The 13,469-nt window shown below is 40.8% G+C and overlaps 1 protein-coding gene across 1 annotated transcript in view; it reads left to right on the top strand.

Moving 5' to 3' along the window:
- The window catches only part of st3gal3a (ST3 beta-galactoside alpha-2,3-sialyltransferase 3a), a 45,436-nt gene extending 34,836 nt beyond the window's left edge, over nucleotides 1–10,600 (top strand). Inside the window, exons 9-11 of the mRNA XM_055018229.1 lie at nucleotides 4,858–5,004; nucleotides 5,419–5,565; nucleotides 6,784–10,600. Coding sequence (XP_054874204.1) covers nucleotides 4,858–5,004; nucleotides 5,419–5,565; nucleotides 6,784–6,888 — 399 coding nt within the window. The 3' untranslated portion in view covers nucleotides 6,889–10,600. The remainder of the gene's footprint in view (nucleotides 1–4,857; nucleotides 5,005–5,418; nucleotides 5,566–6,783) is intronic.
- The last annotated feature ends 2,869 nt before the right edge of the window (nucleotides 10,601–13,469 follow it).

The following is a 13,469-nucleotide window of genomic DNA, read 5'->3' as shown; positions in this document are numbered from 1 at the left end:
CTCCGATCCGTTAATCTGATGGCAAGTTCACCTGTCAAATCATGTCTGAATGTACACCCTGGTCATGCTTTTGTAAGAATTGTGCCTGCAACGTTACTAGTTTGGACCTAGTAACATTTCTGTATCACTTTAAACACAGCACAAGTCTGTGCTGAACTGTCACATTAGTGGATAGACGTGCACAAGCCACAGTACTTCCAGCTATGTGAGGTAATTAACTGAAGGATTTTTACACATTTCATCACCAGTAATCGTCCAACTATATTACTGAGAGTTTCTGTGCCACAATCACAACAATCACTCATTTTGCGCCACAATTTCAAATCTAGTGGACTCCAAAAAAGTCCATAACAATAAAACTTTTCAGCAATGAAAACAGACACAAACAGCTTGAAGATTAACGATGCTCATCAATGGTTTGAGTAATCCGATTTTTTTTTCTCCCACAGCACAGGCTGAAGTTTATTCCTTACCACTGTTGAGAACTATTGCCCCTGAAATTGTTTAATACTTGCAGCGTCAGACAGCAGCAGGAATAATGTGTATCTCCAAAGAGAGAGTTGTGCGCATTTTCACATGAAACAACAGGGTCATAACTTCCTGTAATAGGGAGGTGTACCTGTGTCTGCGACAATAACTATGTAGAATTTTATCAATATTGTTCCTGTCTTTAGAGCCCTAGGTAGTTATTCTAAATCTCATCATCAACCCAACATAACTCTTTACAGTTGCAACTGCCTCTGTCTGTTTAAAAAAAAAAACTAGCTGTGGACACAATATTTATGGTTGTATAAGTCTGAGTGGGAATGTATCACATTCCTGCAGCTAAAGTACCAACATACCAAATTTACACTCCCTCTCTGAGCCTTCGCCTTCACAGTTGACGAAATGGGTCAAATGTTCACAGACCTAAGATATAAACAGAAGGCAAGAATCGTGTAATATGCTACTGTGATCTTTTCTCCATAGAGAAGCCCTGTCATCACTTTGTGGGCCTTGTTAATTACAGAAACACTTGAACCTCTTAGGATTAGTGTCAGAGAATTGTGTGTCTTTTACCTCACAAATCTTTGAAAGTGATAAAGCACTGGCAGATGTAACAATGTATTTATTTGTATTGCGTTATGGGAAATTACTCAACAGCAGTTTGCATATCACAAAAACACACATAGAAAGAGACTATATTGGAAAAATCATTCTCTGCTACAGCTACAGCAGAAAGTGGGGTTAAAATGGCCATGAAGGCATTGGTGCGCTGTGTTAATAGCGTGGCAGTAACTGTGTTGATAACATCACATCTTCATCAACTGATGGAGGGATGTAAACGGCAACAACGATGCATGTGAACTCTCTCTGCAGATGACCTGGACGCAGACTCACTGCTAACCCCCCTTTACACCGCTCACCCTACAATCCCTACCGGCCCATACAATCTGAAAGCCTCTCTGAATATCTGAATGGTTACAGGGGAGTTAGAGTCAGGAATCTACTCATGCAGGTATGTCTCAGTAAACCACATAACACAGCATTCACAATATTTTTGCTGTGTCCACCAAGGACCTCACATAGCCTTTTACAATCGACTGAAGAAGTGGTTTGTATTCCTTGCTTTCCATTTGGCACCCACCCTGCATCCTTGGCGTCTACTCTTTAACTCGTTAGGGATTTAGGCTCCCTGGCGAGTTCTTCTCCACTGGCAGCAGTGGATTAGCTGGCACTAGTAGTTGCTCAGAAAGGTAAACAATACTTCCACCATTAGACATTGCAACCTGTCACAACAAAGCCAAAAGTGCCAGGAAAAGGAGTGTTACCACACAGTGATGACCTGCTGTAACCATCGTTGCTGCAAATGTTGGTGCTGTCCACTCTGATACTCTGGGTTGGATTTGGGTTTCAATATGATGGATGGATTTGAGACTTTGCCATTTCCAATCAAAAACAAGAAATTATAGTAGGTTTCCAGTTTACTTTGGAACCTTCACACAGGCAAGAGAATGGGGCAGTGTTCATGAATAAAGACTTCAGCAAAGCCAGCCAATCAGAAGAAAGAGAGGGTACTCTTTTTTTTTTTTTTTTTTTTTTTTTGAGCTGTGAATCATGCAAAGCTACTGCAATGAAGTCCCAGGTAAAAAAAAATGGAGACGGGAATGAACATGACAGTTCTCCTTCAATAACTGTATCTGTACAGTTGCTCCAAGAATATAGTAATATAATAGTTATTTTTATTCCATTTCTTAAATTAATTCGATGCACCTCTAGAGATATGTTGGCAACATTTTTTTCCCCTTTGATGGTCATAGATTCTTACCAACAACAATCTCCTGATGTTTAGTGTGCAAGCTTATCCAGCTCCCAGTCAGTTGAGGGTGAGTGGGGAGTATGAGACTTCAGCTCTGATGCACATCAGAAAGCAGCTGTCATTCTGCCAGAGCACTGGAGGCAAAACAGGAAGCCTAAGCTTCATGTGGCCTGTCAGGACGAGGTGATATCGCCAGGGTGGGCCCAGTCGTGGATCACATATCACTTCCGCTGACAGGTGGAGGAACAGGCAGTCTGGACACTATAGCAGCTGTATTGTAGCATCCCAATGCTTTGTTGTCAAGTCTTTCAAAAACCTACAGGCTCATGTCTCGTCTACAGTGGAAGTGACTTAAACACTTTTCTGTAACTACTGTGGCATTCCACATTGACTGTAGACATGCTCCATCGCATTGTTATCACTGGGATTGTGACTATTGTGACATTTCTGGTCTTTCTTATTTTCCCTGTGCGTTTAAACTTCTGTGTAAAACTGCTCAAACCATTTTAATATGCTTCTGCACATTACTTTTCAAACTTCATTTTGTTGACATATCAATGTATGTACAAGTTTATCTGTGGCAATTACTTTAATGTTCTCAAACTTAGGGTGAAGTATGCAGATTTAATACTTGCACAAACTACATGGTTTCAAGAATCCCGACCTTTTGAAGCAGCTGTCCATGGACATTGGCATGGAAAGTAGAATTGGTTGAATGTGTTATTGTTAGCTTTGTGTAAGAGCAGTACCAGTGTAATATGTGACACTGCATGCCAAAGTGTCCTTGGGCAAGACACTGAACCCTAAGTTTTCTCCTGATATCAAGCAGGCACCTTGCATGGCAGCTCTGTTGCCATTGGTGTGTGAATGTATGAGTGAATGAGAAACATTGTAAAGTGTTTTGAATACCACTAAGGTAGACAAACAGACAAACTAACGGCGATCGTCACATAACTCCGCTGTGTTCCGAGGGTATTAACACATGAACTCATGCACCAGACAAACAATTTTTATGTAAGTATATGGGTGCAGTCTTTGGTTTCTGTTCATGACTGGAATCATATTGTAGCTGTACTTTGTCAGTTAGGATGATTGATTTAATGTAGATATAGTTACAATGCTTGCATATTTTTCTGAAGTAAATATTTTGTATACCTATTCAATGATACAGTTATTAAAGAAATCTGAGAATGCCTTGTCATGTGATCCTCTCTGCTGTGTGCAGATGGGTTTTCCACAAACCTCCTCTGCCTGTAGTGTGGAGGTGTCGGGTTTCCAGCTCAATAGAAGAGCAAGATGGTCTCAGTCTAAAAGGATTTCCAACTGATCTGTTAGAGAGGAATTTAGAAGTCTGACAGGGTAACAGTGCTATGCTAGTAAGTAGCTCACATCATCACTGCGCCACACTTCAATATGCCAGAGTGAACCCACAAGCAGGTATCCAAGTAACTGTTAATAAAAAGCCATCAGGACTGCTAGTCAGGCTACCTGTAATTAGTGTAATGGCCCCAGGTATACTGATACAGGGGCTTCCTTGTCTGGCTGCCTTTGTTTGCTCTTCTTGTTTTTCATTGGTGTTTTAATGGTGTTGACCTCTGCCCCCAAACCTCAGTTCAGGATATATCTTTCACTGAGCACCTTCATATTTTCCATTCCTGTCCCTTCTGCATCCCACCTCACCATGTGATTGTCATAGGAACTGATCAGTTTTTACAGTGTCAGCATTGATGGGGATGACTGAGTGTTAACATTTCTAGTAACTAATGTATATGTGCCTATAAATATGTAGATTTATTTAACAATATAGAATTTCATATTTTGTAATAGCAGTAAAGAAAAGAACAAAAAGAGAAAACAAAAGAAATAGGTACCATTGTGTTTTAAGATTTTTAACAGTTTTAAAAAATATGTAAAACACAGTTACAATATAATATTTACTCCACCAAGGAACACAGCGGAGTTATGTGACGATCACCGTTAGTTTGTCTGTCTGTCTGTCTGTTCGCAACATTACTCAGAAACAGACCAACGGATTTGGATGTAATTTTCAGGGATGGTCAGAAATGGCACAAGGAACAACTGATTAGATTTAGGCAGTGATGCATCTTATAGTCTGGATCCACAGATTTATTAAAGATTTCTGTATTATTGTGAGATAGCAGCACAGCGTCACTGTAACCATGACAACAAGTGAACACTACGTCATCTGCCTGCTGACAATCACATGATTGTGATCCTACTACAAATCCACCACTGCGGACCACTAACTGTTTAAAAATTTCATCCATCGGAATCATACAACGACTGAGCAGCTTTGGCGGAGTACTGCTCTCCAAGTGCTTTTCTTGTTTACTATGTATCATATTTTTTGGATTATCTAAATTAACTCCTGTAAAATAATATTCGATTGTTTAAATATGCCCCATAAGGAAATTCAATTTGCCACACAGTTCATAGGAAGTAACTTGTACATTGCACACAACTGATAATTGTGCATTATTGTTTGGTGTGAAGGCCATGCTACTCACTGTCTAACTCTCTCTCCTTTTGTGTCTCAGCGCAGCACTGATGGCTTTTGGAAGTCGGTGGCCAGACACGTTCCAAGGGAGCCCAGTGACATGCGCATCCTGAATCCCTACTTCATCCAGGAGGCCTCCTTCAAGCTGATTGGCTTACCTCACAACAATGGACAGATGGGCAGAGGGGTGAGAGTCCTGTTGTTCCCCTAGCTGTCAGTTTCTGTGCCCTTTTAGGTGGAGAGGAACGGTGAGATGTTTTACACAGTTAGTTAATGGTCAGAGCTGGAGCTCTGGTAGCTGATTCCCTTGTCTGATTGCATTATGAAGGCCTCTATGAACACACAGCAGATGCTGCAGAGAGCAGAGCAGCCACACAGAGCCTGACATCACTCTGAAAACAAACATTGCTACCATTAGGCTGTTATAAATAGTTTCATGCTTCAGAGTTCACATATGTAAGTTGTCTACACAAGAACCACAGTATAAATGAGGCTCTGTTCCACATTCATATATGCACACTACTTACTGTACCTATTTTGGGATGTTCAGGTTATTGCTCAGTCATCTGGTTCAAAGAAATTCTTTGTGTCTGTTTTTCAGAATATTCCAACCCTGGGGACAGTGGCCATAACAATGGCCCTTCATAACTGTGATGAAGTGGCTGTGGCTGGATTTGGCTACAACATGAGCACCCCCCACGCCCCACTGCACTACTATGAGAAGATCAGGATGTCAGCCATTAAAGAGGTTAATGAATACCTTGTTTATTAGGGTACCTCCATTAGAAAAAGGAAACGATGGTGATTAGGGTAGGACAAATTGGTCTGACAATTCTTCCCTTTCAGTTTAAAATAACTTCATCTTTTTTTTCATCCATTCTTTCTGTAAAAGCGGTAAATAGCAATATTACCTGCGTCAGAGCATCTGCTCCTATCAAACGGCCTTTTCTGAGGGAGCCCACACACTAGTAGTGTCAGTACACACAACATTAACACATTATTTTCAGGAATTAATGCATCAGCATAGCCCATTGTTGTGAAGCCATTTTCTCATGTTCACTCCATGCATCATTTTAATCAGTGCAGAACAGCAACTGAGTCACCTTTACAGTCACACTGAAACACAGCTTTATCTACAGTAATATGACATATTTGTCAGTGTAGTCCAGTCGGTAGTGCAGTGCAATAAATGCCAGTTCAACTTGCTAGCAATGCTTGCTCAGTATTTCTATAGTTTATGCTTGCAAATGTGCAATGTGTGGATGAAAGTTTCAGTCTGGCTTCAGAAATGAATCCAGACTGCAACTTGAAATCTGAAACCTTGTGGCTATCTGATGAGGCTTTCTGTGCTTTGTTTTCGGAGGCAAAAACAGCCTAAATTTGAGAAGGACTTACTTGTAGTTTAGGTTGGTGATTCATTCCTTCCATCCACGTGTGTCACCCACTGTTCTCTGAACATTTTAGTCTTATTGGGTGATACTCCCACACAAGATTTCTAATATTTGTTCGTTAGTATTCTGACTGACTTGTCAGCCAACATTAGTTAGTTTTTCAGGTTTGCCCTTACTGCATCAGCTTACTGTGACCTTTCTCTCATTTAAAAAGCCTCAATGAATCTAGGAACGGTTTAGCCAGCATGTTTAGCAGTGGCTTGTGATATGTATGAAATCTCAAATGTAGAAACATTGCTGGTCTTTGAGAGCAGTGCAGTCACAGAGCACTACATACAGTGTCTAGCTGCTGTTTACACTACTTCACAATCTCAGTCTCTGGCCTGCTCATAAATCATTCTAACCCAGGTTGTTGAGACAGACTGTCACCTGGCATCCCTGTCTTTTGTTCCATTCTTGCACGGTTATGATGTTTTTACTTTGTAACAAATGTGACTGGAAATGAAGCGAGGGACAGCACTTGAATGTAAAAAAAAACAAGCTATACTTGCTTACAGACTCTGTTCTCTCTGCAGTCCTGGACTCACAACATATCTAAAGAGAAGGAGTTCCTGATGAAGCTCGTGAAGGCTGGAGTTATCCAGGACTTGACCAGTGGGATCTGTGGTGCAGGATGCTGATGGTCTCCACTCAGACTCATGTCTCCTGGTCTGTAGCATTGTACTCAACCTTCTCCAGCTACTGAAGGGGAAACACTCAAGGCTGTGCAGGCCATGTTACCAGCAGAGAGCAGCAGCTGTCACACACCACGTACGGTCCCTGCAGATAGACTGTGTGTATATGAGGCTTATTGAGCAGGACACACTGCCCTAGTGCTATATATTGACATATTGGAAGCAACTGGCCTCCGCATTGTATCACAGTATTTAGCTTTTTCTAGCTGCAGGTTAGTGTATATTTACATGGATTTGGAGTCCTGGCTCAGGGGTACATGTTTGGTTGCTGAGTTGGGACTAAAACCAGCACCTGGATCTGACTTCCTTCCTGCAACTGAAGAGAGAATAAAAATATTGGGTTTAAACATTGAGCCTGTGCCAAGAATACCTCTCTAAGTGTCCTTTTGCTCATACATGTGAATGTAATCCATATCAAACGTACAGTCACCGATTCATATCTTCCAGTTCCTGTGTTAAACAGGGTGCACACTACATGACATATGAGCTAACCGTCCTGGACCAGGGTACACCTCCTCATCAGAGCAACATGGCAATCATCAGAGCTGCTGTGTTCTGTGGGTCAGAGTCAGAATGTATCTATTAAGATCTTCACGTTCAAATGCAGTCTAGCTTACTATACTGATCAGGCAGATGGAAGCTTCCATGTCCACTGGACTTCACTTTAAATTTGGCCAGAGCAGCTCGTGTCTCTGAAGCATGAAATTCACGAATGAATGTACATTAATGGCTGTTTTTGTTGACTGTTGACTTCAAACTAATACCTAATGATGATTTTCATTACTGACTTTGCCTTTACGTACAGTAAAGCCGGTCTCACTTGCACTTGTGACTTTGTGTCACTTCGTCTTTAAGGAATACTACCGTTTCTCTCTGCTAATATTTGGTGTTCGGAGGTTATTGATAGGAAATAGAAATAAGTGTGCTATAGTAAAATAATTAAGTCCAGTCACACAGTATTTGTTGTTGATCATAACTGATCCTAAATAAGTTGCAAACATGTTTCCAATCTTCTGTCAAAGAAAAAGACATGCTTCTGAACCAACTAAAATTTTCATTACCACATTCCAGTGGACATGAGCTTCACCCCACACAGTCTTAAAGTCGCTTTTTAACGTGTGGCCTGCATCTGGATTACACTGTTGATTGCTAATGTGTTCAAAAGACAGAAATTCATTCAATCTCAGTATTTTTCTGACAGTAGTGTTCTGTTGTTTGTCTTTTACTTAGGTTTACTTGATGTTTTTGTGTCTATCTCATCAGCCAGTGTTGTCAGTGTGCTGAACACTGCCAGTATGTGCTCACCCCACTCAAAGAAGACAAGCGCCTTTGTGTTTCAGTTTTGTTTTTTTTTTTGTCAGACTGCTCAGTAATGGAGAGCATATATACACCTGTACATCACAGCTGTTTCTGTCTGATGAAATGAGTTTCTTGCATGACTGTTTTTAATCATATCACATTGCAGTGTTTTCATCACACCTGGGCCCTGTTCTTCGTATAAAGTGACTTGGCTAGATATGGTTGTTCATGATTTGACACTGGACTTCTCAGCGCCCCAAAGCTGCTTTGAACCTCAAGTGTGAAACTTTTTGTCTCCTATCTCTGGTAGGAGTTACACAAACACCAGTGCTATGACATATGCCTCACCATCAATGTTTCTTTTTTTAGACAGCAGTCCTTTCTATGAATGCAGAGTTTGTTTATCTGAAGCATCAGAATTTTCAGCCTACTTTATCTCTGACACTGCAGTTGCCTCCCTCTGTATCTTCTTTGCTCTAACAAACCACTCATTGCTGATTAAAATAAAATTCATTGCTACCAGTGCACCAATGCCAGATAGCTGCCATAGACAACAGATTAAAAACCTCTATACTTCAAAATAAAGAGACATTTAGCTGCCACTGATCGGCTTTAACAGCAATGTGTGAACTTGTTTGACTTGCACGTAGAAGATATTCATTTCTACATAAATGTTCCACACTCCAGCTCAGGTTCATCTGTAGCAGTTATTTTAGCAACAAGACTTTCAGCTCAAATCTGCAGAAGTGGAGCCAGTTCACAGGCAACTGTCTGACAGTTTCCAAAGTAAACATCAAATACTGAGCCAGTATAAGGTATAAACGGACCTTTCCTTTTGATCATGAATAGAAAAATAAACAATTCAGATTTTAGATGAGAGCATATAGCACATTAAGAAATCAAGATCTGTTTGTCTGTCTTGTTCTTCATCTGCTATCCTGCTATCCCCACCGCAAAAATCCATCATCCCTACTCTCACCCTAACCGGTCAAGGCAGATGGCTGCCTTCCCTGAGCCTGGCTCTGTGGGAGGTTTTTTCTTCTCTGTTAAAGGGTATTTTTGTGGCCCCTCCCACCGTCGCTGACTGCTTGCTCATATGGAATCCAAAGGCAGCTTTGGATTGCTGGGTTCTCTGTTCAAATTTTGTATGGTCTTTACCTTACTACACAAAATGCTATGAGATAACATGTTGTGAATTGGCGCTATATAAAATAGAACTGAAATGAATAAAATTTTTGTAGGACATAAATTAATTTTCACATTAAAGAGTAAAATGTGTATTTAAGATAAAATAGGCCAGACAACAATACAAATGTGCAATAAGCTAATGATCTAAAGTCAAACCTAGTTTTAGATACATAGTATGCTTTAACCAAATGAAGGACTTTCATCCAAACACTTCCCAATGTTAGACCAATGAGACAGAAAAAATGTGACTAATTAAGTTGATCAGGGTCTTAAAAAGAGAGGGAAGGGGGTGTTGTGGATTTTGATGATCTTTGTTTTTATTAATGTATGTGTTTATTGGGTTCCTGTTTTGTTTGTCTTGTGTGCACGCCATCAGGGTGGGTGGCACAGAGTACATTCCTGCCAATGATGTCACACTACTCCAGCGATTTATAGGTTGTTGTAATGGAAAAGTACACAAGCAAAGACATAGTAGTGCAAGCTGGTGAACACAGATGTAAACAGTGTTTGGACCTAGAGGGTATACACTGTGGTTTGGTGATCAACTACAAATGTAAATACAGCAAAAAAGAACTCCACAGGACATCTTTAGGCTGGTTACATCATATTACTATAGTTGTACCACTGTTCAAGAACAGGGTCCAGGTCTGATTAGTATTGAATCATTTTCTGCCTAAACTGTGTTTCAAGTGCACTGAATGATTGTGAATGTGTAGTGCCAGGCTATGCAGATGTTGATTTTAAAGACCCTTCTCTTCACATGTTCAAAAGCTCAGTCTGACCTTTCCCTTTTCTTTTGATCAACAACAAAACAGTTCTTTCTGATTATTTTGTGTGTCCATTGAACACAAAAACATTCCCCTCAGTCACCTCACTCAGTCCAGCCAAAGGCTGCAATCTCAGGCCCTTAGACATTTCTCCCAGTCAGTGTTCCTATCAAACATATAAACTGAGCTTTATCAATCTGTCTCACTTTATTTATCATGATCAACTGTAGTGTGAAGCCTGTATGTGTGTTGGTGTTGCTTAATCCACTCTGGCATGCACAGTTTGTGCTCACCTCACTGTAGGTGCTCATGGACTTGATGCTGATCAGATGCTGATGCCAAAGTATTCATATATTTATTGTAGATCCTGCACAAAACTGTTAATAAAGATAGAAGAATGCACATTTTAGGGTGTGAGTTTTTTTGTATTGATACAACAATATTTTAAGTACTTAAAGTGCTTTTCCATGCAGAAACAATAAAGGATTAAAAAGAAAAAACACTGTAACTTTGCAATCGAAACAGACGTGCTGCCACAACACAACAGAGAAGCTGCTTCTTGTTCAGACTACTGTACAACACCAGCAGCCCACTATTCCTATCCATCTATGTTTTCACACAGTACCGGTCAAAAGTTTTAGAACACCCCAATTTTTCCAGTTTTTATTAGAAATTATGTATGTTGATGTCTCATTGTACTCTGAAATCAAAGCATAGAACAAATAAACGAAGTAAAATAAATTCAGAAACCAAAATGCATTCTCAACTTTTACTCATCAAAGTAGCCTCCTTTGGCAGATAAAATAGCTGAACACACTCGTGGCATTATTTCCACAATGGAAATCAAATATTCTCCAGAAAGTTCTTCCTAACTCTGTTACAGAAGTTCCCATAAATGTGTGGCATTTGTAGGTTGATTTGCTTTCACTCTTCTGTCCAGTTCATCCCAAACCAGCTCCATGGGGTTTAAGTCTGGAGACTGTGCTGCCACTCCATGTTTTCAAGTTTACCATCTTGTTCTTTTTTCCTAAGGTAGTTCTGTCATAGCTTGGACTTATGTTTTGGGTCATTATCTTGCTGTAGGATGAACCTCTGACCAACTAGGAACATACCAGAGGGTACTGCATGGTGCTGCAGAATGCTGTGGTAGCTGTTTAGGTTCAGGGTTCCTCTCATTCTATACAAGTCACCGACCCTGGATCCAGCAAAACAGCCCCAGACCATCACACTTCCTCCTCCATGTTTGACAGTTGATGTCACACATTGAGGAACCATCCTTTCTCCTACTCGACGGCGAACAAAAATCCTGCGTGATGAACCAAAGATTTCAAATTTCGATTCATAATGCCTTCTTCCAGTCTTCAGTAGTCCATTGGTGGTGTTTCATGGCCCAAGCAAGCCTCTTTTTCTTATTCTGATGTCTTACCAATGGCTTTCTTGCTGCAGCTCCACCTGTCAAACCTGCAACTCCAAGTCTTCTCTTCACAGTTGAAACTGAGACTTCTTACTATGACCACTATTAAGCTGTGCTTGAAGCTGTTGTCCTGTGAGCTTCTATCACCAAGCTGTTGACTCTCAGAAACTTGTCTTCTGATTCTGTTGTGGCTTTGGGTCTTCCAGACCTCTTCCTGTCAGAGTTTCCCCCAGTTTCTGACTGACTTTTGATGGTGAAGAAAACTGGACTCACTGACACCTTGATTTTCTTCACAATTTCTCTGTAGGAAAGACCTACATTTTAAGTGTTATGATGGTCTGTCTCTCTTCTATTGTTAATTGCCTTTTCCTCTCCATTTTTATAGCAACACACTACTTTCTGCAGTACAATACTGTTCAAATAATGCTCTAGAGGATATGGTGCCACGATGTGTTCCAGCACTACTTTTATGCAGACAGAGTGGATTGGAAGTAATCAAGAAAAGTTGGGACACCTGTAGGATTTGGTAGCAACAACCAACTTTCAAGGCTTGATCAACCTCCATTGCTGCAGAACATCTTTAAGTTGTTAACCCATTTTTTCTTCCCTGATAAAGGCTTTTTTGTATAATTCTGAAATGTACATTATTTTTCAGTTTTGGGTAGCCTTACATGTTTTTAAACCTCTGACAGTTCACCATTTACTTTTGTACCATTTCAAGCTATTCATTGGACTTTAACTACTTGAATTTCAATTAAAAAAACTGGAAAAATCGGAGCATTCTAAAACTTTTGACTGGTAATGTATATGGATCACAGCTCTGCTGAAGTTTTGAGATTTGAATTAGCAGAACTCTTCGCTCTCAGACTGCAGGCTTACTTGTTGTTCCTAGAATCTCTAAAAGTAGAGTGGGAGGCAGAGCCTTCAGTTATCAGGCACCTCTCCTGTGGAACCAGCTCCCAGTTTGGGTTCGGGAGGCGGACACCCTCTCTATTTTTAAGACCAGGCTTAAAACCTTCCTTTTCGACAAAGCTTATAGTTAGGGCTGACTGGGTGACCCTGACGGGGTGAGCTGGTGTTTTCATTTGCACAACTGACTTCCCCTCTTGACGTCCCTTTAGTTTGCCCCTAGTTATGCTGCTATAGGCCTAGGCTGCTGGGGAACCTCTCTTGATGCACTGAGCCCTTCTCTACTACCTATGTATTTACTATATATACCATTATTGCATTACATTCACTCTGTTTCTTTCTGTGTCCTTTCTCCAAGTGTCCCTGGTCCCAGAGCTGGATGCTGGATGCTTCAGATGTGTGGCTGTGTTTTATGGTCCTTGTGTCCCACCCCCCACCTCTCTATCTCTACCCCTCTATCTGTATCCCTCTATCTCTACCTCTACCCCTCTATCTCTACCTCTCTACCTCTTCTGTCCCTCTCAACCCGCCCGGCCAGCAGGCAGATGGGTTCCCCCACATTAGAGCCGGGTTCTGCTCGAGGTTTTTTTCCCTGTTAAAAGGGTGTTTTCCTTGCCACTGTCGCCTTTTGGCTTGCTCTGGGGGTCAGGCATATGGGTTCTGTAAAGCGTCTCGAGACAATTTGACTGTAATTGGCGCTATATAAATAAAATTGAATTGAATTGAATTGAATTGAATTGAATTGAATTGTTGATGTGCAGAATTTGGATTTTTATTTATTTGATCCTATGCTTAAATAATTCAACTGAGCAATTTATCAACACTGTACTCAAACAAATCCTGCAGCTTTTGACATGGTGAGCCACCAAATCCTCCTATCATCACTAATCTGAAGTAGGTATGGAGGTAGTACTTCTCTGGTAGGAGTACCGGTCAGTGACTGGATCCCT

The sequence above is a fragment of the Amphiprion ocellaris genome, chromosome 2, assembly GCF_022539595.1.
Source record: "Amphiprion ocellaris isolate individual 3 ecotype Okinawa chromosome 2, ASM2253959v1, whole genome shotgun sequence".
NCBI lineage: Eukaryota > Metazoa > Chordata > Actinopteri > Pomacentridae > Amphiprion > Amphiprion ocellaris.
Note: the sequence above shows the minus strand (reverse complement) of the source record. Positions and strands in the feature narration are given on the sequence as shown.